At 38.9% G+C, this 22,937-nt stretch overlaps 1 protein-coding gene across 1 annotated transcript; it reads left to right on the top strand.

Moving 5' to 3' along the window:
- The first annotated feature begins 954 nt into the window (after positions 1 to 954).
- Positions 955 to 20,189, top strand: PCGF6 (polycomb group ring finger 6). Its single transcript, XM_033066629.1, has 10 exons — positions 955 to 1,312; positions 2,262 to 2,361; positions 3,578 to 3,674; positions 4,265 to 4,320; positions 5,170 to 5,229; positions 5,832 to 5,940; positions 7,871 to 7,898; positions 8,389 to 8,487; positions 14,548 to 14,634; positions 19,632 to 20,189. The coding sequence occupies exons 1-10, from the start codon at positions 956 to 958 to the stop codon at positions 19,680 to 19,682; spliced, it is 1,044 nt and encodes a 347-aa protein (XP_032922520.1). The 5' UTR covers position 955; the 3' UTR covers positions 19,683 to 20,189.
- Positions 20,190 to 22,937: the final 2,748 nt, after the last annotated feature.

A 22,937-nucleotide genomic window follows, 5' to 3' on the forward strand; every position in this document is an offset into this window, starting at 1 on the left:
GCAGAGGAAGGGCACTGCTGCCACTGCCTCCATGGGCGCGCGCGGCTTCGTTTTGCGACGCTGCAGAAGCGCTTTGTGGCAGCGGGCCCTCGGTGAGGGCGGCGGTGCCGGACGGTGTGAGGGGAAGGGGCTGTGTGGGCACTGCGGGGCTCACGGAGATCCTGGAGTAGAGCGAGGATGGCCTCGGGACTGTGTGTCCTTAGGGGCCGGGCGCCCAATTAACTTAATTACGGCTGGGCCGCTGAGTTGTCCAGATATTTCTAATACTGCTTCTTTTAATCGTGTGTGTTAAGCAGAGATTCGGTGATACTTGTCGAAAGGCTGAGAGAGCTGGAGGTGTTCAGCCTGGAGAAAAAAAGACTCCAGGGAGATCTTACAGCACCTTCCAGTGTCTCAAGGGGCTACAAGAGAGCTGGGGAGGGACTTTGGACAAAGGCATGTAGTGACAGAACAAAGGAGAATGGCTTTAAACTGACAGAAAACAGGATTAGATTAGATTAGATTAGATTAGATTAGATTAGATATAAATTCTTTATGTGAGAGTGGTGAGGCACTGGCACAGGCTGCCCAGAGAAGCTGTGGATGCCCCAGCCCTGGCAATGTTCCGGGACAGGTTGGATGGAGCTTTGAGGAGTTTGTTTTAGTGGAAGGGGTCCCTGCCCATGGCAGGCAGTTGGAGCTCGATGATCTCTCTAAGGTCCCTTGCAACCCAAACAGTTTAATTATGTTACAGAATTAAAACCTTATTTTGAATGAAACTGGTATTGTGTGATTGAGAGTCTTTCGGGACAAATTAGGCGTTCATTGGCGAGTCACTTGGGAAAAAAAAATAAAGGAAAAAAAAAGCCGTGGGGATATAAACAATAAATCCATTGTGGCTCAGCGCACGCGCGGTAGCACAGCCGTGCGTTCTTTAGAACTACATTTCCCAGCGTGCCCCGCGGAGTTCTCGCGCATGCGCTCCGGGCCGTGGAGCGACCCGTGCCAGCCCCGGTCCGTGGACATGGAGGGAGACACCGGATCAGGGGTCCCGGCGCTGTCGGGCGCGGATGGAGCGGGCCAGGGCCAAAGCCTGGGCCCGGGCCCGGCCGATGAGGACCGGGACATGGAAGGGGCCCCCAGCTGCTCAGGGTCGCGTTCCGTCCCCTTCGAGTTTGAGCGGGGTCGCTCGGAGTCCAGCGGCGATGAGGACGACGACGACGAAGACGACGAGGAAGAGGAGGTGGAGGAGGAGGAGGAGGAGATGGAGGGCGACACCAGGGCTCGGTTCGGAACGGATGACGGGGATCTCGACTCGGACGACGACCGGGAGGTAAAGGGGGCGGGAGGGTGCCCGGGGCACGGCAGGCCCCGCTCCCGGCGTGCCCCGCGTGTGGTAATGGGCTTTTGCTTATTTTTGTTATTATTTCGTTGGTTTTGTTATTTATTTTAACATTTATTGTATTACTACCCGAATTCACTTCGTATGTCTCATTTAAGTGAAGCCCTTACAAACTCTCGGCGTGGCTGAGGATGGTAGACGGAGGCACGTGGGCGAAATGAATGATGTTATTGAGGGAAAGAAAGCCCTTTAGTCGGGCTTTGAGACGAGAGGAGACTTAAGAATCTACTGTGTCGCCTCTTTCAGTCACTTCTCAGATCGCCGCTAGTGAAGACATTAGTTCTTTTTTGAAATAGTATTATTCAGCCAGGAAAGCTGTCGTGGAACTACTTGTGTGCGTTCCTGGTAAATGTTCTTCATGACCAGGATTCAAAGCAGTGAAATTTCAGCCTTTGCGTCTATGTGTATTTGTATAATCCGTAACTGTGTGTATAAACAAGAGATGAGTGTCTCTTGTCATACAAACTCTCTCCATATCTTGCTATGATACTCCAGCCTAGCATTGCTGAGCGTTTTCAAATAATAATGTTATTTGCCACCCCTATCCACTTCAAGCTTGCTGTCTATGTGATTTCTTGTTAAAAGAGTTTATCTAAAAGAACTTTTCCCAAGATAATTGTTTAAAGTTTTCTTTTTAGGTATGATTTATTAAACAAACTGGACTACTGTTGTCAAAAAGCTCAGTTTAGAAGACTAGGTAGAAGTCTTTAGAAAAGAACTGTATATGAGAAGCGACTGATCTCTTAGGAAAACCCATTTCTGTAACATACTGATGCCGGTTTTTCCCATGGTTTTAAGGCTATGGTGTTTTGGAAGCTGCAGTCAGGGAATTTCATGACTTAGCCTGTGTATTCAAACTCTTACCAATTTTCATTTGCAGCGTATGATAAACCTCGCAGAGCTGACCCCCTACATCCTGTGTTCCATCTGCAAAGGTTACTTTATCGATGCTACAACTATTACAGAATGTCTGCACACCTGTAAGTGTCTGTCAGTATTGTCTAAGGGTTTAGTTGCAAGTTAAACCAATTCAACTCTTGAAATGTTCTGAGTTCAGAAAAGCAATTCTCTGTTCGAAGTGAACATGTGTTGTGTTTAATCTGTTCCATAAGCGAGATATATTTGTGGGTATTTTAAGCATCAGAAAATTATTAGATCAATCAATCATGAAGTCAGCTTTCCATATTAAGAAGGAAGAAGATGTAGGAAAAGATAATGCCCAAGTAAGACAATAGAAGAGCTACTACATACATTTTCTTAATTTTTTTAAAGTAGGCTCTGGGAATTTGAGTGTATGTATAATTGAGAAAAGAAAGTTTCCTAAGCTGTTGTTGACGTGAGCTTGTAAATTCACAGACACCCTTAAGTGCCTGTGTGGAAGTACCAGTTCAGATACAAAAGCAGGGGTCTGCACCCATGGGACAGTTTGTCCATAATTAGATGAATGGAAATAGGTGGGTAATGCATAACTGATTTCAATGTGCTTGTCTTGTTATTTTTCCCCCTCGATCTTAGTGTCACCAGTTTTCCCAGTGCTAACAGAACTTTTCTCTCCAAGCTAATAAAACACCTTCTGTGAAGCTCTTTCAGCACAGCCATGTTCATATCTGAATCCAAGAATCTTGGTTTACTAGATCTCCCAAACATTCACATTGCATAGAGGGAAAACTCACTCTAGTTTGTTCTATAGCATGAAGTATTCAGCAGTTTGCAATTTCCAAATAAGCACAGCTGTTAGTAAGGACAGCATAATGTTGCAAATACCACTGTGGTGGTGTCTTAGAACTTTCCTCATAAATGTTATGGAAAACGTTCCTCTATTCAGGCTGATAGGGAGCTGACTTGATAGTAGGTTATTTTTTGTAAGGTATTTCCAATTAGTAGCTTTCCTTCCAAAATTTTAAAGGACTTGTAAAACACAGTGAAAATGGTAGAGTTAGGATTTCTTACCTTGTTTCTACTGAAAGTGCTTGTAGGATGCTTTTCGGCAGTCAGTATTCTGCCTTAGCTCTACTCACATTCTGCATGCACATTGAACACTCATCCATGCATCCATTGGATTAGGAGTGTTCAGTGACTTCATTTTGTCTCTGACAAATTTTGTGTGGGAAGTCTGGGTGTGTTTACCCCATTTGCCTGAACAGATGGCACTGTGTAATGGACGTGTGACCCCTACGGGGTTTCTTTTCTTTACAGTTTGTAAAAGCTGCATTGTGAGACACTTCTACTATAGCAACAGATGTCCAAAGTGCAATATTGTTGTACATCAGACACAGCCCCTCTATAATATCAGGTAATAAATATGTCCCATTTTTATTGATTTGCTACTTGCTTTTAAGTGCTTTGTTTTACAGACTTGTAGTGCTTTCCTACTTGAAACAAAGGAATTGTTTCAAATTGGTTACAAACACAAACACTTTGTGTTCCTCACTAATATGAGTTTCACCACAATAATTAAGATTAAAAGACTCTATTTTTTTATCTAGTTTGTATCCATTTCTAGGGTTTGTTACCCTGCCCTGGGTATTTTTATGCATTTGCTTAGTGTTACAGGTGGTACAAACACTTAACTATTTGCTTTGATTTCCTTTGAAGATGAAGACTTTTTGGCATGGTATATTTATTAACTCTAGAAATTGAGTTTTAGTTTCTTGAGCTGTTCATTAAGGGTGGTGCTTTAAACTTTTCATGACTTCTGTTGGAGCTCTGCTGTATGAGTATGGAGGATGAGTATTTAGAGAGATGTGAGGTAGATGTGAAGTTGCTGCTCTGTCAGTCCATGTACATCCCATTTCAGTGTTGTATTTGGCATCTATGTTACAGATTACTGAAACCATTTTGTCTTGCACCAAAGACTCTTATTTTTTTTTTCCTATTTCATAGACTGGACCGACAGCTGCAAGATATAGTCTATAAATTAGTAGTCAATCTGGAGGAAAGTAAGTCCCTTTCTTTGTTACATTACTATCTAGAAATTGAAAAGAACAGAAAACAGTAATTCAAAACCTTGTTTCTACTCTGGACTCTAAAATAGTTTTGTGATGTTTGCTTATAAGTTGTAATTCATTAACTGTGACAACTGGCATCTTTCTGGCTGCTAAATGCTGTTGTAGTAGTAGTGTGTACCTTATTTCATGAAACACAGCTGTCACTGTATCCAGTTAAACATGCAGATAATGTTTCATAGTCATTCCTCTTACTTTAGTGTAAAAAGTTCACCTAGCTCAGTAGAAAAAAATGCCAAACCTGATTCTCTCAAATGCTTTTAATTTTTCCTCATTGCCATATTTACTTGTCTGATTTTAGATGTGTTTACTGTCTTATGTCATTTATCTTCAACTTTGGGAGCCAATGATCCTGCACAGTCCCCTTGGGTAGGCTGAGTGGAGTATAAAATCTAGTGAATATCTATAGACTATAGATGGTATTGCTTTGAACATGTATATAAAAAATATATGTATACATAAAAATATATGTGCATATATAAATATAGTATGAAAGTACTGTGAACAGTTATAAAATACCCTATCATGTCATGAGGCATGACAGCCAGAAGGATACTAGTTCTTGCAGCTATTTCAGTATTATTTATGGCCAGTTTCTCTGATTTCCTCCCAGTTTTTATTAAAATTTTTGTCTGGGTTTCTTAGGTATCTCAACCTCATGAAATACTAGAGATGGTAAAGGTCTGTAGAAACTTGGAAAGTTTTTGCTGCTCTAACCATTGAAAATTGGTCAATGAGAATGATATTCTCAGCATCTGAAACATTTCAATCTATACTTTTCAGGAGAGAAAAAACAAATGCATGACTTCTATAAAGAAAGAGGATTGGAAGTGCCCAAACCAGGTGAGCTATAATCACTTTAAAAACATTGTTAAGGAAATACTTACTGTATAATTCATTGTTAAGTACTTTCTTTAAAATATTAGTTCACAACTGAAGATGGATGTACTACTGGAAGTATGGGATTCTTAGTTATCTGGAAATTATAACTTGTCACAGATTTCAGACTACAAAAATAGATGAATTGGCAACACTTAAACTCTGATCATGGTTGAATTATTTTAAAGTACATATTTTGCTTACAATCAGGAAATATATGTAAAATGTGCATTAATGTTATTTTCTGGCTGTTAATAAGTAATAGACATTACAAAGGAGTAAAAGCGAGAGCTTCAAAGTCTGCTAAACAATGAGGGGATTATTCTGATTATTTTGTGTCTTCCTATCAAAGCTCTTTGGAGAGTGCTGTGCTGAAAGTTATTAAAATTCTGGTTGAGATAAACAGCACAGGATGTAGGAAGAGCTGATTTAGTAATTAAAAATGAGGATTAAATGCATGGGCTTTTTTACTTGGTGAGTTATTCTGTTTTGCTCAGTGCATGTTAGTGTCTTATGCTGCTTTTATTTCAAGTTGTCTTTGCATTTTGGCTGCTTGAATATTTTAGCTGTCCCACAGCCAGTTCCACCGACCAGAGGAAGACCTCGAAAGGTTCTGGGCTCAGTGTTCCGGATCCCACCAGAACTTGACATTTCCATACTTCTGGAGTTTATTGGGTGAGTTGTGAGCAAATATAAGAGCTGCTGACTGACATGAGGGTGCTGCTAGCATGTGATGGACCATTAACTGGCTCTTGGTTTTTATTGAATGTGCATTTCTTCTATCTCAAATAGTAGTGGGGAGCCAGTTTTAACTTACAGTGCAATAATGGCAGCCAGTGCATGCACAGGTAGATGATGCAGATAATTAAATGTTTCAGATGTATCTTCCTATAAAAGTAGCTTCTTAGAAAGTATAGTTTTAAAATGTAAATGTGTTTTATTTTTAACAAAGTCATGCAGTCTCAGTAAACTGAACAGAGAAGTCCCTGTCTGTCCAGTCTCTGATCCCTGTAGGTGGCAGCACTGTCAACGCTGGATATGCTCAGAGGAACCACTCAGTGGCTTTCAAATAACAAAAAATTTTTAACATTGTGAATCCACGTACCTGACTTAATTTCATTGTTCATTTTCTTCATGCCTGACTTGCAGAAGTCAATTTAGACCTCAAACTGGTAAATTTTTATCTGCCTGAGAAACAAGATGACTTTTGAATCTGGCTGTTATATTAGGTTATTTGGTAGTTTTGTTTTAACTGTTCAGCATTGGCAGCAAAACAGATAATACTGTGCAAATACCATCTATACCATGTGGAACTGTCCACTGTGGTTTTGTTATTTATATGGAGGGAAGCACAGAACGTTTCTAACAAAAAAAGATGATGCCTTAACACCATCTACTTTGTATTTTATTTTAGTGACTTTTTTAGCCATTGATTATTTATATGTTCAAAATCAAAGAGATTATCTTGGCAATGAGAGATTAATTAAGCATTTTGGATAAAGAAAACTTGGGATAGATTGGACCAGCCAGAAGAAACTGTTACTTTGAAAGTCTGACTGTCTACATTATGTCTCTGTAGTTTGTAATGTGGTCACCTCTGGCTGTGGAACTATATAAAATAAAATGACAGCTGTAGTGGAAAAGCTTTTTTATGTTTGTTTCTTAGTTCACGACAGATTTACTTAGCTCTGACACCTGGTAGGTATTTAGAGATAGAGATACTCAATCACAGTAACTTGAAGTGCCCTGTTGCAGTGTGGTCTGCACAAGTGTTACATTTGTTTGCTATAGCAAATAGTCAGCTGATTTATAGCAATGTTTGATTTTTTGCCATCTCCAGGGCAATGAAAATACTGCACTGTTTCCTCTCTCATATATACATACTTGTTAATCCAGTGCAAGGATAATGAAATGTCATGTATTTGCCTTAATTAGTTGAGAAATTTATACATTACACTACAAGAAGATGTGCAGTATAGGTGATCAATGGGAGATCACATGCTCAGGCTGAATCTTGGCTGAAACCAGCTGGAAATCTGGTTATTTGCCACCTGTGCATGTATTTCACATTCCAGAGAAATGCATGCTGCTTTCCTGACTTCCCAGATAGCTGTAGCATTGTCATATGAACAATCTGGAAGGTCAGCATCTTGCCCAGAGAGCCCCTTAGGTGGCTGGATGTGTTCTGTCAGTAGCTTCTTAGGTACTGTGAATTAAGGTTTGAAATATCAAGGATCATGAAGTATGGGTGTTCAAGCAACATCGATATTGCAACCTACTCCTATGAAAATTTGTGTTATGTTGTGTTTAAAAATGGCTTTAGGCCGCATTGCTTTTTATTCACATTACATCCTTAACACTATAAATACCTGAGTTCACAAGAAAAATGGAGCAGAAAAATAAAGGGTAGGAGAAAAAGATATATAAATCCAGTCCAATATTATTTATGTGTAGCAATTTAATGAAAGGAGGAGCCTGAATTGGGAAAGTAAGTTGGATATGCAAGACTGATAAATCAATAGGTCACTGTTATAATAAAGAGCTTGAGGATATTAATAACTGATAATCGTAGCAATGTTGACTATTTACTCTTTTGTTTTTTCAGAGCTAATGAAGGCGCAGGGAATTTTAAGGTAGATATGTGATTAAATTTTTATCTTACAGTTTACTTCAGAAATAATTATATCCTGAGTGTATTTAATTTAGTTTGGTTTTCTTATACTGAGTGCAGCTGGAGCATTCATCAGAATAATGATTACCAATCTTGTATTACAGTGTATTTTAAACTTATTGTAGTATAACATCACACTCTTCTTTCTGCCTTGTTTATCCTGGGTTTTTGGGCCACACACAACATAGGTCTGTTTAAAACATTTAAAAAATAATCAGTTGCTTATTATTTTTTAAATGTTTAAACAGCATCTGGAGTCTTAATACATATTTAGTCCGTTCCCTATGAAGTAATCTGCAGATAGATCAGAGAAGGGTTCAAAAATGTAAAGATCAGAGAAGGGTTCAAAAATGTAAGCTGTTTCCCTATTATTGGGCTGTTGCTTGAGTTTGGTGTTTATGAGGGATTAGTGCCAAACCCTTTAACTTAAAATCTTTGTTTATTCTGTGCAGCCTTTGGAAAAGAAGTTTGTGCGTGTTTCCGGGGAGGCAACGATTGGACATGTGGAGAAATTCCTCAGAAGAAAAATGGACCTAGACCCTGCTTGTCAGGTACATCACTTACTGTAGCAGTCACAGGTTGTCTATGCTTTGGACAGAAATTTTCATTGTTCATTAGATTCTAGAAGTAGAGTTTTTTACACAGTAAGGATAAAAAATTACAAAAAAATTAGTTGTTTGCAATGTTGTGATCTGCAAGGAACAACTCTTCTAACTCATTCACAACCTGTTCAGATTTTCATAGTATTGTACTAATTAGACAGAATTTCTGAAGTGCTTTGTAAAATTTCAGCCAATGAAATTCAAAGCCAAGAGACTGTGCTGTTTCAAAGGTAAAACTAGGCAGGAAAGTGAGAATGTGGGAGCATGCAAAGGCAGAGACAGGTGCAAGCTGAATAATAGTAAAATCTAACTGACGGCAAACAAAGGCTAGGAAAAAATTATACTATGAATGGATGTGTTGAAATGAAAAGTATGAATGCAAATACAGACATTTTCCTCCAAATAAGAATTCAAAGGAGCAGAATATGGTACAAAAGGATTTAGCTTCATATTTCTCAACCATTTTGAGAAGAACTGCATGTCCAAACCAGTTTCCAGTTCTTCAGTGTATTTCAGCAGCCATTCAGTTGGGAAAGTGCAAGAGTTCTGTAATATGTAAATAATTCTTAAAGCTGTCAATTCTTGAAAGATCAAACTGATGCTAATGTGAATAGGCAAATGGGAGAAGTTTAGTGCTGGCTTTGGAGTTAGGGCTGTTTTCTTACAACAGTAGCTGTAGAGCTGTGTGCCTCAGTAATGAGTATTCATGCTGCTTACCTTTTCAGTGGTGACAAAGCAAACCAGATATAAATTATTCATCCTGCAGAGGAATTAATGGATTTTCATTTGCTGGTTTCCTCTCAGTGAGAGTCTGTAGCTTTTACATGGTGGTGAGTTGATACTCTAAACAAATAAAAGTATCCTCAAAATGAGGCTGGAGAAACTTCTTGCATTATTTAGTTGTTGTTTATTTGAGGGGAAGGAATTGTTTTGGTTGTTTGAATTTTCTGAAATAGTGCATCAGAATCTCAATTTTCAGGAACGCTGAGCATCCGTCTTGGAAACTGCAGGTGTCCATCTTTCAAAATCAGCCTGGGCCTGTGTGTTGAGTGTATTTCAGATTGTAAAATCTTTACATAATCTGTTAGAGAACTTGAGAATTTTTCAGGCATTAGTTACTTTCTACTTGGACTATGTCAGACAGGTAGAATCCCCTATTAATGGCTAAATATTACTACATCTCAAAAGCTGATGATAGACTTCCTTTCTCAAGATGTTGCTTGATGCTGAGCCAGTCACTCCTGTCTCTGCTAGCATCTAGTTTGCCATTGTGGTGTAAGGCCCAATCATTGGCTGGTTCTAATCTTTAATCTCTTCTATGCAAGCCCTGCCTGTTTTGAGGAAATTATAAATTTTTCTTCTACAGAGAGATGCCTTGGCTACCTTTTTTTCTCATCTTAATTGGTGTGCTCCCTTTCTTTTTCAACAAGTATTTTTTTTGATCATTAGAAACCTGCAAACTTGATTTTTGTGCCCCAAGTCATGACTGTTGTCTTGAAGATATCCAGGCTCATCTTTTAAAAACTTGGAAATTCGGGAAATGAAGCTGGAAGTATTTTTTTCTAGCCTGAGGGATCGTTTCTTTGTCATGTGGGGACTAAGATTAAAGGAGTGTATGTTCTGAGCTGTAACCTTCTCATGACAATACACAGAACTGAAGCTGATGGCTTGTTGGTGAGCATGCAGAAAGTGAAAGAGATGTCAGATATGTAATTGAAGATTAATAAGCCTAATGAATCATGTCTTCCTCCAGCTTCCTAGGATGGCTAATAAAAACACAATTACGGAGAACCTGATTCTGAATTAGCACAAGCAGAATTTAGAGAACTAGGTCACAAACCATATGTGCAAAGAATTTAAATGTACAAGATTCTTTGCTGCTTTTTAAGTTTGCTATAGATATTAGGAAGTGTTGAGGACTGAGTGCAGAGGTTCATTTCCTGTCAGCTTCCCCAAAGTATGTTAAAATATAAATGGATTCTAATTTTGAGTAACAAGCTCTTTCTTTTAATATTACTTCTTTAGTCTTAATTTCCAACTCTCTTCATTACCTAAAATAATCCATTTTTGTATAAAATGCCTTGAGGTTGGTTTGTTTAGCTTGGGACTAGAGTCCAAGAATCTGATTTCCTTGGGAAGCTTGGAAGTTTCTTTTAGAAACTTGAGTTTCAGACATATTGAGCTAAAATGCACATTTGCAATACTTTTTACTACATCTGCCTACAGGAAATTTGTTTCAACAGTTTGAATTGTCTTGCTTGGGACTTCAAAAGATTTGCCTGTAAGGAAGGCACAGAGTGTTTTCTCCTTTATCTCCTCAGCATATCAATTGCATTTTTGGTTTTGTTGTTGAAACTTCTCATAGGGACACTAGGTATGGTTGTTCTGTGAGTGCAGTCAGTTCCTACTGAATATCAGCTTACTTTGACAGTCTGCAGAAGTACTATTTTAGAATGTTTCGGTCATTCCCGTTAGAGCTGATTTGGTGACCAAGTGATACAAGGTCTGTGACCCACCCCCCTGAACTCCTGGCTCTGCTGGGACATCTCTGACTTAATCTTTTCATGTGGAATATGAGCTAATACTTGCCCTTCTTCATTGACCTGCACAAGTGCAATGGATTTAGGTTAATGAAAATGTGAAATAAGCCATCTGGCTTGTGTGTGGCAGTATATATAAAAGTCTAAAAGCAGTTTTGAAGCTACTGCCTTTGTTCTTTTTTTTCTACTTTGAGGCTTCAAATAACTTTCAGACTTCTGTATTTGCATTTGCAAATGGATTATGATTTGAATTCCCTGGTTTATCTGAAGGTTAAGGCTTCATTTTTTTTATCTACCACTTGAGCTGGCAGACTGTAGTTTACTCTTTCTGATGCTTTGTTTTGAACTCTGTGCTTTGGGCAATGATTAATTTTCTGTATATGTTTATGTACACTTCTAATTACAAAGTCTGTCTTGAATATTCTTGCTGGAATTTGTTGGGAGAGGTTGAAAATAATATTTTAGAAACTGGAATTGGCAGTAATAGCTAAGTGGGTAATGTCTGATAGAAGCTAAATACAGGTTGTGATGTTTGGAACCCAGTAAATTCTTTTCTTTGGCATCAGAAGTTTTCTTTAGAGTGTGATTTCCTTTGAGCTCCTCCTGCAGCAGCAGTATTCCTTCCTGCTATTTCTTCTGTAAGGATGAGAGAAACTGCTGAAAGACTTGCAACTCAGCTGCTCAGAATTCATTAATGTAGCTGATGGAACAGAAATGTAACCAGATGTGCATTCCTAAAAGTGTGTGAACTGCCTCTTGGGGGAGATTGGGAGAAAGGACTCTGTGCTCATACACAGTGTAGTTTCTGATGCAATTTCTTTATGCCAGTCTTAGACCCTGAAATAAAAGCACCTAGGGCCTCTGGAAAATAAACAGCAGCTAGAGGAAATGGGAAATTCTAACATCTTTTTTAATAACTAGCCCAAATATTCATGTCAGTCTCTAATACTTTGTGTTTTCCTTGTCCTTCCCTGGGTGGTATGAGTTGGTATAGAAAATATTGATTGAAACCTACTGCTTTCTGGGCCAAGTTATCCCTTGGGATGAGTCTTACATGCAGTGTCCCTTGTATGAACTTTTTCTGGTTTTATTTCTGTCTTACCTAGTGAGCATGAATTTATAATTGTCTGTTATGGTGGCTTTTAGAGAAACAACTCTAATAGCAGACACATCACCAAAAGAAAAGAAATGGCATAATGCAAAACCTACTTTATTTTAATGAGAATTTTAACAGAAGTGACTGTGTATTCAGCAGATCCACCTTCGTGCTTCCTTTCAACAAAATGTCAAGCTACATTTATTGCTGTGTCAGGCAATCAGTACTAGTTGGCTTCAATTTTACCAGTTATTTGAAATTTTAATAAATACATAGCATTTGTAGTGCTGGTGGAACATATTAATTCCTGTATGACACAAGGATTCCTCTGAGACACATCTCACAACTTATTTTTGCACTGACCTGAGATTATTTTTTCCATTGTATGTTTTATTCTCTTGTCCTTATAGAGTGAATGGTAGCATAACAATTAGCAGGCAATATTTCAGGCTTTGGTGCTGGAATTAGGAGATTAAGCATTTGGTATTCCGAGAACTCTAATACAGTAAATGTGAAAAATTCTTCTAAATTTATTATTAGACACTGACTCTTTAATGACTGCCATTTGAAACTGGAGCAGCAGGTACAACAGTGTACTTTCAAACAAGCATTCTAATTCTGTTTTGGGATATTGTCAGCAGCTGTGACTGCCTGTTTGCATCCTGCATTGGTCAGATTAGATTTTCTATTTCTGTAGAATATATAGAACATTTATGTGTTAGGTTTTATTGGGAACAAGATTGAGTTTTCAGTGCCCCATGCTATAAAAATTGTAAGTAAGCTTATAAAGCAAAAGTAATTAAACTCATATCTCTGGAAAGCAAAGCAGTCATGTTTGTCTTCCTGCAGTAATAACTGTAGAGGTTAAGAATGCCTGGAAGATAGCAGAAAGAACTGCTGACAGTTTTGCAAAAAGAAAAGAAATCTATTTTTCAAGCACTGTGTTAAATATGTCAAATGTTGTTGTTAAATATATGAGTATATATGGATCAATAGCTAATCAGTATTTACTGTTATGTCCACACAAATTTTTACTTCCCAGCTTCCTCCTGGAAGCTAAAAGCAGAAGTACTGCTAGGCAGTTTACATTTTCTGTACATTAAGAATCAAACACGAAGAGTGCATTCTGCATCATTCTCATACAATATAGGTGTTGCAGTAAATTAATCCTTTTTGGACCTCTGAGGAGTAGAATTCCTGCATTCCCAAGTCTCAGAACAATGTGGTCTGCTAGCATGAATCTTGCTAAATCTTCCCATGAATAACAGGAGGGAGGTAGTGGGTCAGCCTGCAGAAGAAGATAAATCTGAGGGAGTGGAATAGCTGCAGCACAGAGCACATCCTGTGGAAAGTGGCTGTATAAAACAATACGTCATGATATTGCAGTGTGCTCCCCAGCTGCTGCAGGGGCAGAGCTTAGGCAGTTCCCTTGCAGAAATCTTCAGTTTTGAGTTCTTGTCAGTTCACAAGTGAGAGCACTCTTATTTCCTTGTCTGGAAATTGCTCATAAGGAAAATGTAAGCAAGCTCCAGTTGAGAGAGAAAAGCAGTGCTGTGTTAGCTGCTCTAATTTGGAACATTTAGTACTGGATTTACATTGTGCACAGTAAATCTGTGACAACTTTATAGAGAAGCCTATTTTCATAATAATCAAGGGAAGGAATTTAAAATACCTGATAAAGGTTTGTGCATTCTGCAAAATTATTGGCTTTGTGGGCAGTTACTAAACAAAAGTGCTTTCCATGGAATTGCAGGAGCCACTGACAGATTTCAGCTGCAGTAGAGGACAGTGCATGGAACTGCTGAGTGTGTCCTGTAGCTGCACCCTAGGAATACTGATTGTGTGCTGAAGGAGGACTGTGTGATGTAACTGCTGACAATGGCATGCAAAGATGCTCTTTTCTACTAAGGCACTTCTTCCACAGTATTAAGTGGAATTAGTCATGTGTTTTCTCCCTCAGGATAAGAATGAGGGTGGCAATGGGTCTCTTTTTTGTTGCTGGCACAAACAAGTTTCCCTCTTTCACAACTGATGAATGAAGCCAAATGTTTGTGTGATCATTTTAATACATGATCTGAATTCTTATTAAGTTCATCACAGTTTTTACTAAATAGCTTCTTTCAGTGGACACGCCAAACTGAGTGAAACAATAAACTGTCCTGTCTGTTCAGCAGTGAGCCCAGGTCAGGGCCATGAAGGGCATTAAGGCAGTGCAGTAGTGCTGTGAATGCTAAATACATTTGAACAACAGAGGTAAAGGTGGCTTTAGTGTCTAACATGCTAGCATTGAGCTCTGCTAATAAAATTGGAAAGGATAGTGTTTAGCTACTCCAAAGGCAAGTTGGACTTAACCATGCTTGTGTTTTTTCATAGGTGGATATAATATGTGGTGATCACCTGCTGGAGCACTACCAGACACTGAGGGAAATTCGTCAAGTCATAGGAGAGAGTGCAATACAGGTACGTGGCACCTGGGGCTTGGTTCCAGGTTTTCTGTTTCAAAACAGAAGACCTCTCTTAAGCCCTGAGGTAGCACCAGCACTGAAGAAGTTGCTTAGAAAAATCTCTCTAGTTTATGCGAAATCATTTTTATGTTTTAAGTAAAGTTTATAAGTGTAACGTGTTCTTCTTGGTCTCATGATGTCCTGGATATGAGGGGTTTGCGTTGGGTTTTATTTTGGGGTTTTTTTTCCCCCAAAACAAGTTGCTGTCTTACCAATGAAAAAATGTACCAGCCATTCTTTCAATTAGCATTCCTTGTTTTTCCTCTCTGGCAATAGCATCTCTGTGGGAAATCAGAGGACAATTCCCAAATAAGGCTATCCTTGTGGCTGGGTCAGGAGAATAAATTTGTTTATAAAAACACAAACCAAAGATAGAGGGTAATGAATGCAGCAAATGTGCTTGATGCATATTGCATTGGCTCTGGTCACAGCATGAGTGCATGGCCAGCTATTTCTTATTGATAACTTGCTGTCTTTAGTGTTGCTGACTTTGCAAATAAGAATGCATTTTTTAAAATTCTTTGTGAATCTTTTCAAAGCATCTTTAAAGGATCACACCATTTTAGAAGTACTGCAAAAACAATGAAATACTCTGCCAAGTGCATTGTAAGATAGAGATGCGAAATTGTGATATATGGTAAATTGTATCTTAGTGTCAACTTGGAAGTCTGAAAAGTTAGTATTTATTACAGTGGGAAGAAATAGGATTAGATTGGTATTTTATTTGGAAAGCAATCTTAGCAGATAGCAGAAGGGCTAAAATAGTACCAAGTCAGCTCTCCTCACTTGTTTGTGCACACACATGCACAAAATTTACGTTTAAAATTCCTGCTGACCTCTCTTATGCTGCAGGAAGGTTTCTGTGTTGGAGGCAGGAAGTGAAAAGCTGATTGTGAGATCTCTTGGACTTCGCATCACTTGTACCTGATTTGAATCATTAGAAAGAGTCTCAGAGTCAGGGCAGAGGTAGTTGGCTCATGTTAATGTTGGCAGACATTAAAATCTGTAAGGCTTATGCTGTTTCTGCAGTTGAAAGGAGTAAATGCCACATCTGATGTCTTAGCTGTTTTATAACAGCATGAAGAAGAAATAAAAACATAACCTAATCCAGTTTGGGGAGCAGGGTGTAGAAACTGGGAGGAAGTGGGTACTGGTAACAAACTTGTTTCTAGCACTGTGAGTCATTGTAAGCAAATGCAGCAATCAGCGAGTGCCCTCTACTAAAAGCTTCAGTAAATGGCATGGGGATGACACATTTCTCAGTCTAGGGGTATAGTCACGTGTATGGTTTTAGACTTGAGCTTAGCAGGAAAGCTTTTCATGTATGAGAAATTCTCTTCAGGGAGCACTTCAAGGAATACTGCAGCAGTTCCATTTCTTGTCAGAACTGGGTCTGCCTGATTGATGTTTAGTGATAAAGTACCAGTCAGTAGCTCCACGAAGACAGCACTTGTCTTGGGATGCATTCTCCAGTGATGTTTCAAATCTCATTTATTACCAAATCAGTATGCTAGCAGTTAATTCTCTCAAGACTTCTCTATTGGAAAAACAAATAGGAAAGAAACATCTTGGCTTAGTATGAAGTCTTGTTTTTTTCATAGTCACTTTCAACAGGAAATTTGAAAGACCAGGTTCATCTTTAATTTCTCTTCATATTGTTAGACAATCTCTAAGGATGCCAAATAGTTACAGTAGGAATCTTGCTTCTTTTTTGATATTGAAATAATTGTAACATTTGCATGTTCTTTAGTCTACCATTGTAATATTTTTTTAGAAATCAAGAGGATGCATTTCTAGGATTGAAGAAACCTTGGAAAATATTTTTAGATAATTACCCTTGGAAAAAAAATACCAACAGATAGGTCAAATCTAAAATGGTGAGGGTTGTTTGTTTCTCACGAGAATCTGAAATTCAATAAGAGACACAGTTGTCCTGGCCAGTGAAACTACAAGTGCAGAGGAACATTTGATGAATTTTACGTTAAACTCCAAGGGCATCTTGTGCCTTTGTAACTTTCCAGCCTTTCCAAATCAGTGTTGGAGCTTGGAATGTCCCTAACAGCTCTCACCAGGATGCCGAGACACTCTTCAAAACTGTTGTTGTCATTTACAGGTTTCTAAGGTTCATTGTAGATATTTCATGCAAAGAAAACAGCTTCAGTAGCTACTTCTGCAACAGAAAGTCATTTGAAGGAATAAACATTGGGCTGTTTTATTTAGATGAGTACAGTCACTGTTAGAGGAGAAAAATAACTGCTATTCTGAGTCACATTTTTCACTTGCAAGTTCATTCCTGTCAGCAGTTATTATTTTTACTGGGAAAAGTGATTGTAAAAATGCAGATAAGTTTCTCTTTGGCAAATATATTAATTTTAACATACATTCTTTGGTAGCATTTGCAGTGTAGCATCACATATGTTGTATGTGATCTACTGTTCTGAAACATAATCACTATGGGTTTTTTAGTGGCTTTTACTTACACTGAATGGTTCTTGTCATTTGTTTGTGAAGATCTTGGGTGTTGTATTTCTTTTTTTTTTTCCCTACTGACTAGCACTGTGTAGTGATGTAGTGAGGAGATGAAAGTCTCCTGGAGGTGCAAGCTAGCAGGATTTTAGCTCTTCTGGATACATTTCTGCCTTTCCAACAACTGTGGGAAGACCAAGTGTGATCTGATTATAAAATAAATATTCCCACCACTGACCCCACAGTAATCTATTTGGGTTGTTTTAATTGGAGTATATAGGCAACTAATTTAGTGGTTGAATGTAAGCAATTAACATGTTCATTTCTGAGTAGTTGATAGAAGGGTAAAAAATAATCAAGAATAAATTTTGTTTATATCTTGTAGATGTCAAGATATTTTGACACTTCTGAAATTGGGTGGTTGGTTAAATCTTCCTAATTAGCTGAAAGTAGGATTTCTATTTCTGTTTAGGGCAAAACCATAAAAAACTCACTGACAGAATTTATATAATAAGAAACAACTTTGCTTTTTTTCTTTTTTGAGCAATGTAAAACTTGTGGACTTTACTGCAAGGAGTGATCAAAGACACAGAGACTTTTAAAGGGTCAGTTTTGTTACCAGGCATTGAGATTGCCTGTAATTAGGAGTTTGATCAAGTAGCTGAGAAAGGAAGCTTGTTATTAGCTAAATGGAAATAGAACTTCTTCCCTGTGTACCTTCCTCCCCTCTGCTGCACAAATGCAACCTGATCCAAGCTGCTGGTTATTTTCACTTGTCTAAAACTGGGCCTTCTCAGAGTTCTGCAGCACTGATGGATATAATGAGCTCACACATGGGAAAAGCTAAAAGGAGTAGCTTCCTTGATGTCCTTGGCACAGGTTTGGCAGATTATAATGGTCTCTTTGTAGTTCTCACCTTTTTGTAACCCAATGCTGTTGTCCTGTTTTTTTGGTCTCCTGAGTTAGGCAGCAAGAGCTGGGCTCTAATTTAATCACTGTGACCTTCTAGCACGCATTTCCTATGGAAGTGTTCTACCCTTTGCTATGGGGTTATTGAATTTGGAAAGTGGAGCTCTTTTGGTTGCTGCTGCTCTTAGAACATCAAAAGAGTTGTATGCTCTGATGTTTTGGGCTTGCAGTTCCACTCCAAAGTTTATAGTTGGGTGTAACAGGTGGGATCCTTTGCAATTTTTTAGGTCAGGGTCACAAATGTGTGTCAAAGGACACTGGAGAGCTTTGCTTTTCTTCTGAGCCTGTCTAAGTTAGCCTTGAGATTTGTAATGGGCGGTGAGAGCTCATGCTCTGTTTGGACTTCCCTTAATAACAGCATCTAGAAAAAGCAGCGGAACATTGATACAAATGTGTGATACTTTACAAGTGAATAATTACAGAGAAAGACATGCCAGTTGTGGGGTTAACTCTCAGCTTCTCTTTGTAGAAAAGGGATTACCTTGGGTTTAACAGGGCTGTTTCCTTTAAATGTCCTACTGCCAAATATACCATTTCAAAATTATTCATTGTAGTATTTTCTTCTTGTGTAAATATTTCTTTACTTTAAGAAACTGGAAAATAGAGGGAAAAACAGGTTTTGACCACATTTTTTCTCCAAAAATAAAGTGTCTTATTGACACATTGAATGTGTCTTATTTTCTCTTTTGAAGGAACTAGTGGGCACAAGGAATAAGTACCTTTGGGAAGGTGTAGCAACGTTTTTATGTGCCAAGAGGTTCCTAAGTAACCTCTTAGAACCTGTTCTACCTTGCAATGCTACTATCCCAATTTATGCTAATCACCTTGTGAGTTAAAGCTCCTGTCTCCTCCTCTATCCTTTCAGGAGCTAGCAATGGATTCCTGGTTATTAATAAGATGAGAAGATGCAGAAAAGTTAGTGAGTTGGTACTAATACATTATCTAACATCCTGTGCATTTACAAATAAAAATATCTGAAGCAAAATATAGTAAAATTTCTAAGATGTCAGCTGGTACTAATGTAGTTTTCGCTTCAAAAGAGACCTTTTTTTAAAGTCTGTCCATATAAGTAGGTGGAATGCAATGTCAGATTCCCACTGGGTCTGCTAGGCCTTTCAGCAGCTGCCTGTGAATTAAGTGACACAAGTAAGACTAATGGGTCAGAAGTGTCCTGTTTCACAGGTGACAGGGATTTTTTATTATGTCAAGCAGTATTTGAAGAGGAGAAACGTGAGTTAATAAACTTACAGTTTGTCATTTGGAGGTTTTTTAATCCAATCCATTTACTACTTAATAAATGTATATAGCAGTAGTACCCGATTTTACTTTTGTTAACACCCTTTTTCATCTCAAGGAGGTGGGGAGAATGCAATCTCCATATGGAAGGTATAAAATGGCGAGATTGTACCTGGGGTCCTGCCATGCAGCAATTGTTATGCCAGGTGGTGACAGAAATGCCTCATGGAGAAGGGGAAGTGCTATGATGAGACAGTTTTTTCTTCTTCTTCTTCTCTCTAGGATGGTCTACTTGTACTGCACTATGGCTTGGTGGTATCTCCACTAACTTAAAGGTGTCTGGAATATCAGAAGGCAAAAGAATCTAAAGTCATGGAGCTTCTTCACTGCTGTTTCTCACCAAAGAAGCCATTGCATTTCCTGTGGCAGGAAGCGAGTGAAAGGAACCACCACTAACTGCTGTGTGCTTGTAACGTAACATCTGACTTTACCACTGTAAAAAATTGCAGCTTCTGTAAGTACAGCTGTAGGTGTTGCTATGCTTCATGTTACAAATTGCTGTCTTCAAATTTCACTCAGCTCAGGGAAACTAAATGCTCAAAGTAGCTAATTTTTTTTTTTACTTTCTAAAACCACAAGATTTCACAGGGTGAACAGCCTTTTTTCTTCTAAGCTCTGAGATTTCTCTTGCTGACTAAGTGTCTAGCTAGAACAGTGCTCTCAGGGATGATCTTCAATGAGTAGTATAATTTGTTTTGGGGAAGAGACACTCATTTGCCTAAATAAAGAATACTGTGATCATCTGTCTTTGGATGTGATTTGGGGAGAGGAAGGAAACTTCAGAAATGCAGACCAAAATAGGTAGAAAATTATGCAGCATAAGCATTATTTTTTGAGAAGTAGCATTAAATTTGTTGTTTTTCTTGAAGAAAGACAATTTTGTTTGCACTGGAAATATAATTGCTGGTAGTTTGGCTTATACCAAATGGTGGATCATGCATCTCTAGCCTGAATGGAGATGAGCTGGCTGTAAGCTGGTTTAACTATGCATGGGAAAAAAAAAAAGTAGCACCTCTTTCTACCTGCTTGCTGTATATGCAGTAATCACTGTCAACCTGATTTTGCTATCATATAAAGTCCATCAACTGACTTGACTGTCAGAAGCATAAATCCATTCACTTTAGCACATACCTTTCCAGCAGCTGTGAAAATGGTCACTTTTTCCACTCTTTCTAATGTGTTTTAGTGCATTGTAGTGGAGACCAGGGTTGAGTAATGTAATACCTGCCTGTTGCTACCATATTCACAGAGGATGTTAGGTAACTTTAATTTTAAAGTTAAAATACTAGGTTTTGTGACAACTGTAACACTTAAAATTTTCTTCTGTTTAAGATTTCCGTGTTGTCTTGTGCAGCATTAAGGACACAGAGCTCTGTGTGTAACAGTCTTGCTGCATCATCAGTATGGGGATTCATGAAAGCTTCCGTTAGACACCAGGCTCCTTCCCTTCCCTACAGTCAGTTTGGGGAAAAGGGGGAGATTCCTTTGTAAGGCATTTCAGAGCATTAAGTTACAGAACCAGAGAATTGTTAGGGTTGGATGGGCCTGTGGTGATCATCCAGTCCAACCTCCCTGCCAAGGCAGGGTCACCCAGAGTAGGTGACACAGGAATGTGTCCAGGTGGGTTTGGAATGTCTCCAGAGACGGAAACTCCACACCCTCCCTGGGCAGCCTGTTTGTGCTCTGCCACCCTCAGTGTAAAGAAGCTCTTTCTTTCAGTCCTCCTTTCTTTCTTTCAGTCAGCTGATGAGGCAGCAGCAACAACTGAGCTAAGTCCAGGGGTGAGGGTTTGATTGAGCTGTAAAGGGGTTCTGGAGCTTGAGGACACTTGAGCAGCAGCCCCAAGCTCCATCCAGACCTGGAAACCCTGGCAGACAGTCAGGCATGGAAGGGATGTTGCCAGGAGTAGAGAGGGACATTTAAATGTCCCTAAGGAGCAGAGCAACCCCTTGTGGCCTCTGCTGGACCCTCTCCAGGAGCTCCTTGTCTTTCTTGTACTGAGGATCCCAGAACTGGACACAGCACTCCAGATGTGGCCTCACCAGGCTGAGTAGAGGGGTAGGATCACTTCCCTTGACCTGCTGGCCACAATTCCCAATGCACTCCCAGATTCCATTGACCCTCCTGGCTGCAAGGGCTCAAATGTATTTGTTCACTCTCAGCCTAAGAGAACTGGCATCCTTTGTCTAAAGAAAGCTTTCATGAATCCTCCCTCAGGTCTTTACAATAAACATTGTTTTGTCTGTGAAGGTGGCACCATAAGAAAAAAGTTTCATTTGAAGTAATCCTCATGATGCTTCTAAAAAGTGTAACAAAAAGCCTTTTTAGCTACAAACTCCTATTTTACCTTTAAAGTTTGTATAAAAGTAGTGTTTAAAATGCAGCAGAAAATGAGATTATTTTGTTAACACCTTGTGAGTTGTGTTGATAAAAGATTATATATTGTAACAGTAAAATAAACTTTATTTTAGCCAATTTAAAATTGAGCCCTTGTGTTTCCATGCCATGTTTCCTATGTCAGCCTCAGAGTTATAGTGGATGATAGTGAAACTGCTGAATGTGCTCTGGGGTTGTTAGAATGATAAATTTCAATTAAGAGGCTGAATGGTGAAAGGTAATTCAATACCAGAGTCTGCACTGGAGGTAAGTGTGGTATTGTTAGCTGGAGTAACATGAAATCTCTGCGACTCTCCTTTTAATGAGTATTTTGGTGAGAAATAGCTCTAAAGAAGTCAAGATGACTTCTCCACAGAAACACAGGTGAAACAATCCTATGTAGTTAAAGGACCCCCTTTTTCATCAAAAAGAACACTTTTTTGTGAAAGACAACTCTCAATTATTGTATTTCATGTTTATGTTGTTCTCAAGTCCCTGGGAACTGACTCTGCCACTGGAGTCAAGGGATCTGTTCAAATACTCAATATTGCCCATACCATTATCACTCAGGAGCTTGTTTTCAAATTTATAACTCTGTGCTAAAAAATCATTATCAATATAGTCATATTTTACATTGCAAATTCACCTTTAACCCTGGCTTGAACTTCACATCTACAGAAGGGCTCATGTGCAGAGTTTAACAGCTATATAGAAGCTGATAGTTAATTCAAATTAATGTTATTCTAGGATGCATTTGACTTGCCTGGCCCCAAGAGGGCTGTGCTGCCACTGGCACTAATGTCAGTGTCAAATTCTGCTTTTCAAAAAAAAAAAAAAGACCTCCCTAATATCTTCAAAGGACTTTCCTGTAGGATAAATCACATGCCAGCTAAAATGCAGAATGCCAACACTCCCTTCTTCACCCTTTCATTGGCTTAATGAGGAACCCGTGGTATTTTTGACATGAATGCTTATTGACCTGTTATTTCCTTTTTGTCCACTTCTCTCTATTTCTTCTTCACCTGCCTTCAGAAGGTGTATTTTTAGCACAGTTTTCCTGGCTGAAGATCCTGTTTTCTTTCACCTGAAGGCACTGATGTGTTCCTTCTCTCCAGTGCTGCAGGTCCCCTGGGGCACATCCGTGTGCAGCAG

The sequence above is a fragment of the Catharus ustulatus genome, chromosome 8, assembly GCF_009819885.2.
Source record: "Catharus ustulatus isolate bCatUst1 chromosome 8, bCatUst1.pri.v2, whole genome shotgun sequence".
Classification (NCBI taxonomy): domain Eukaryota; kingdom Metazoa; phylum Chordata; class Aves; order Passeriformes; family Turdidae; genus Catharus; species Catharus ustulatus.

Coding starts and splice junctions, on each gene's coding strand:
- PCGF6 (XM_033066629.1), top strand. CDS start 956: ATGCGCTCCGGGCCGTGGAGCGACCCGTGCCAGCCCCGGTCCGTGGAC. Junction 1,313..2,261: donor ACTCGGACGACGACCGGGAG/GTAAAGGGGGCG, acceptor TTTCATTTGCAG/CGTATGATAAACCTCGCAGA. Junction 5,230..5,831: donor ATTGGAAGTGCCCAAACCAG/GTGAGCTATAAT, acceptor TGAATATTTTAG/CTGTCCCACAGCCAGTTCCA.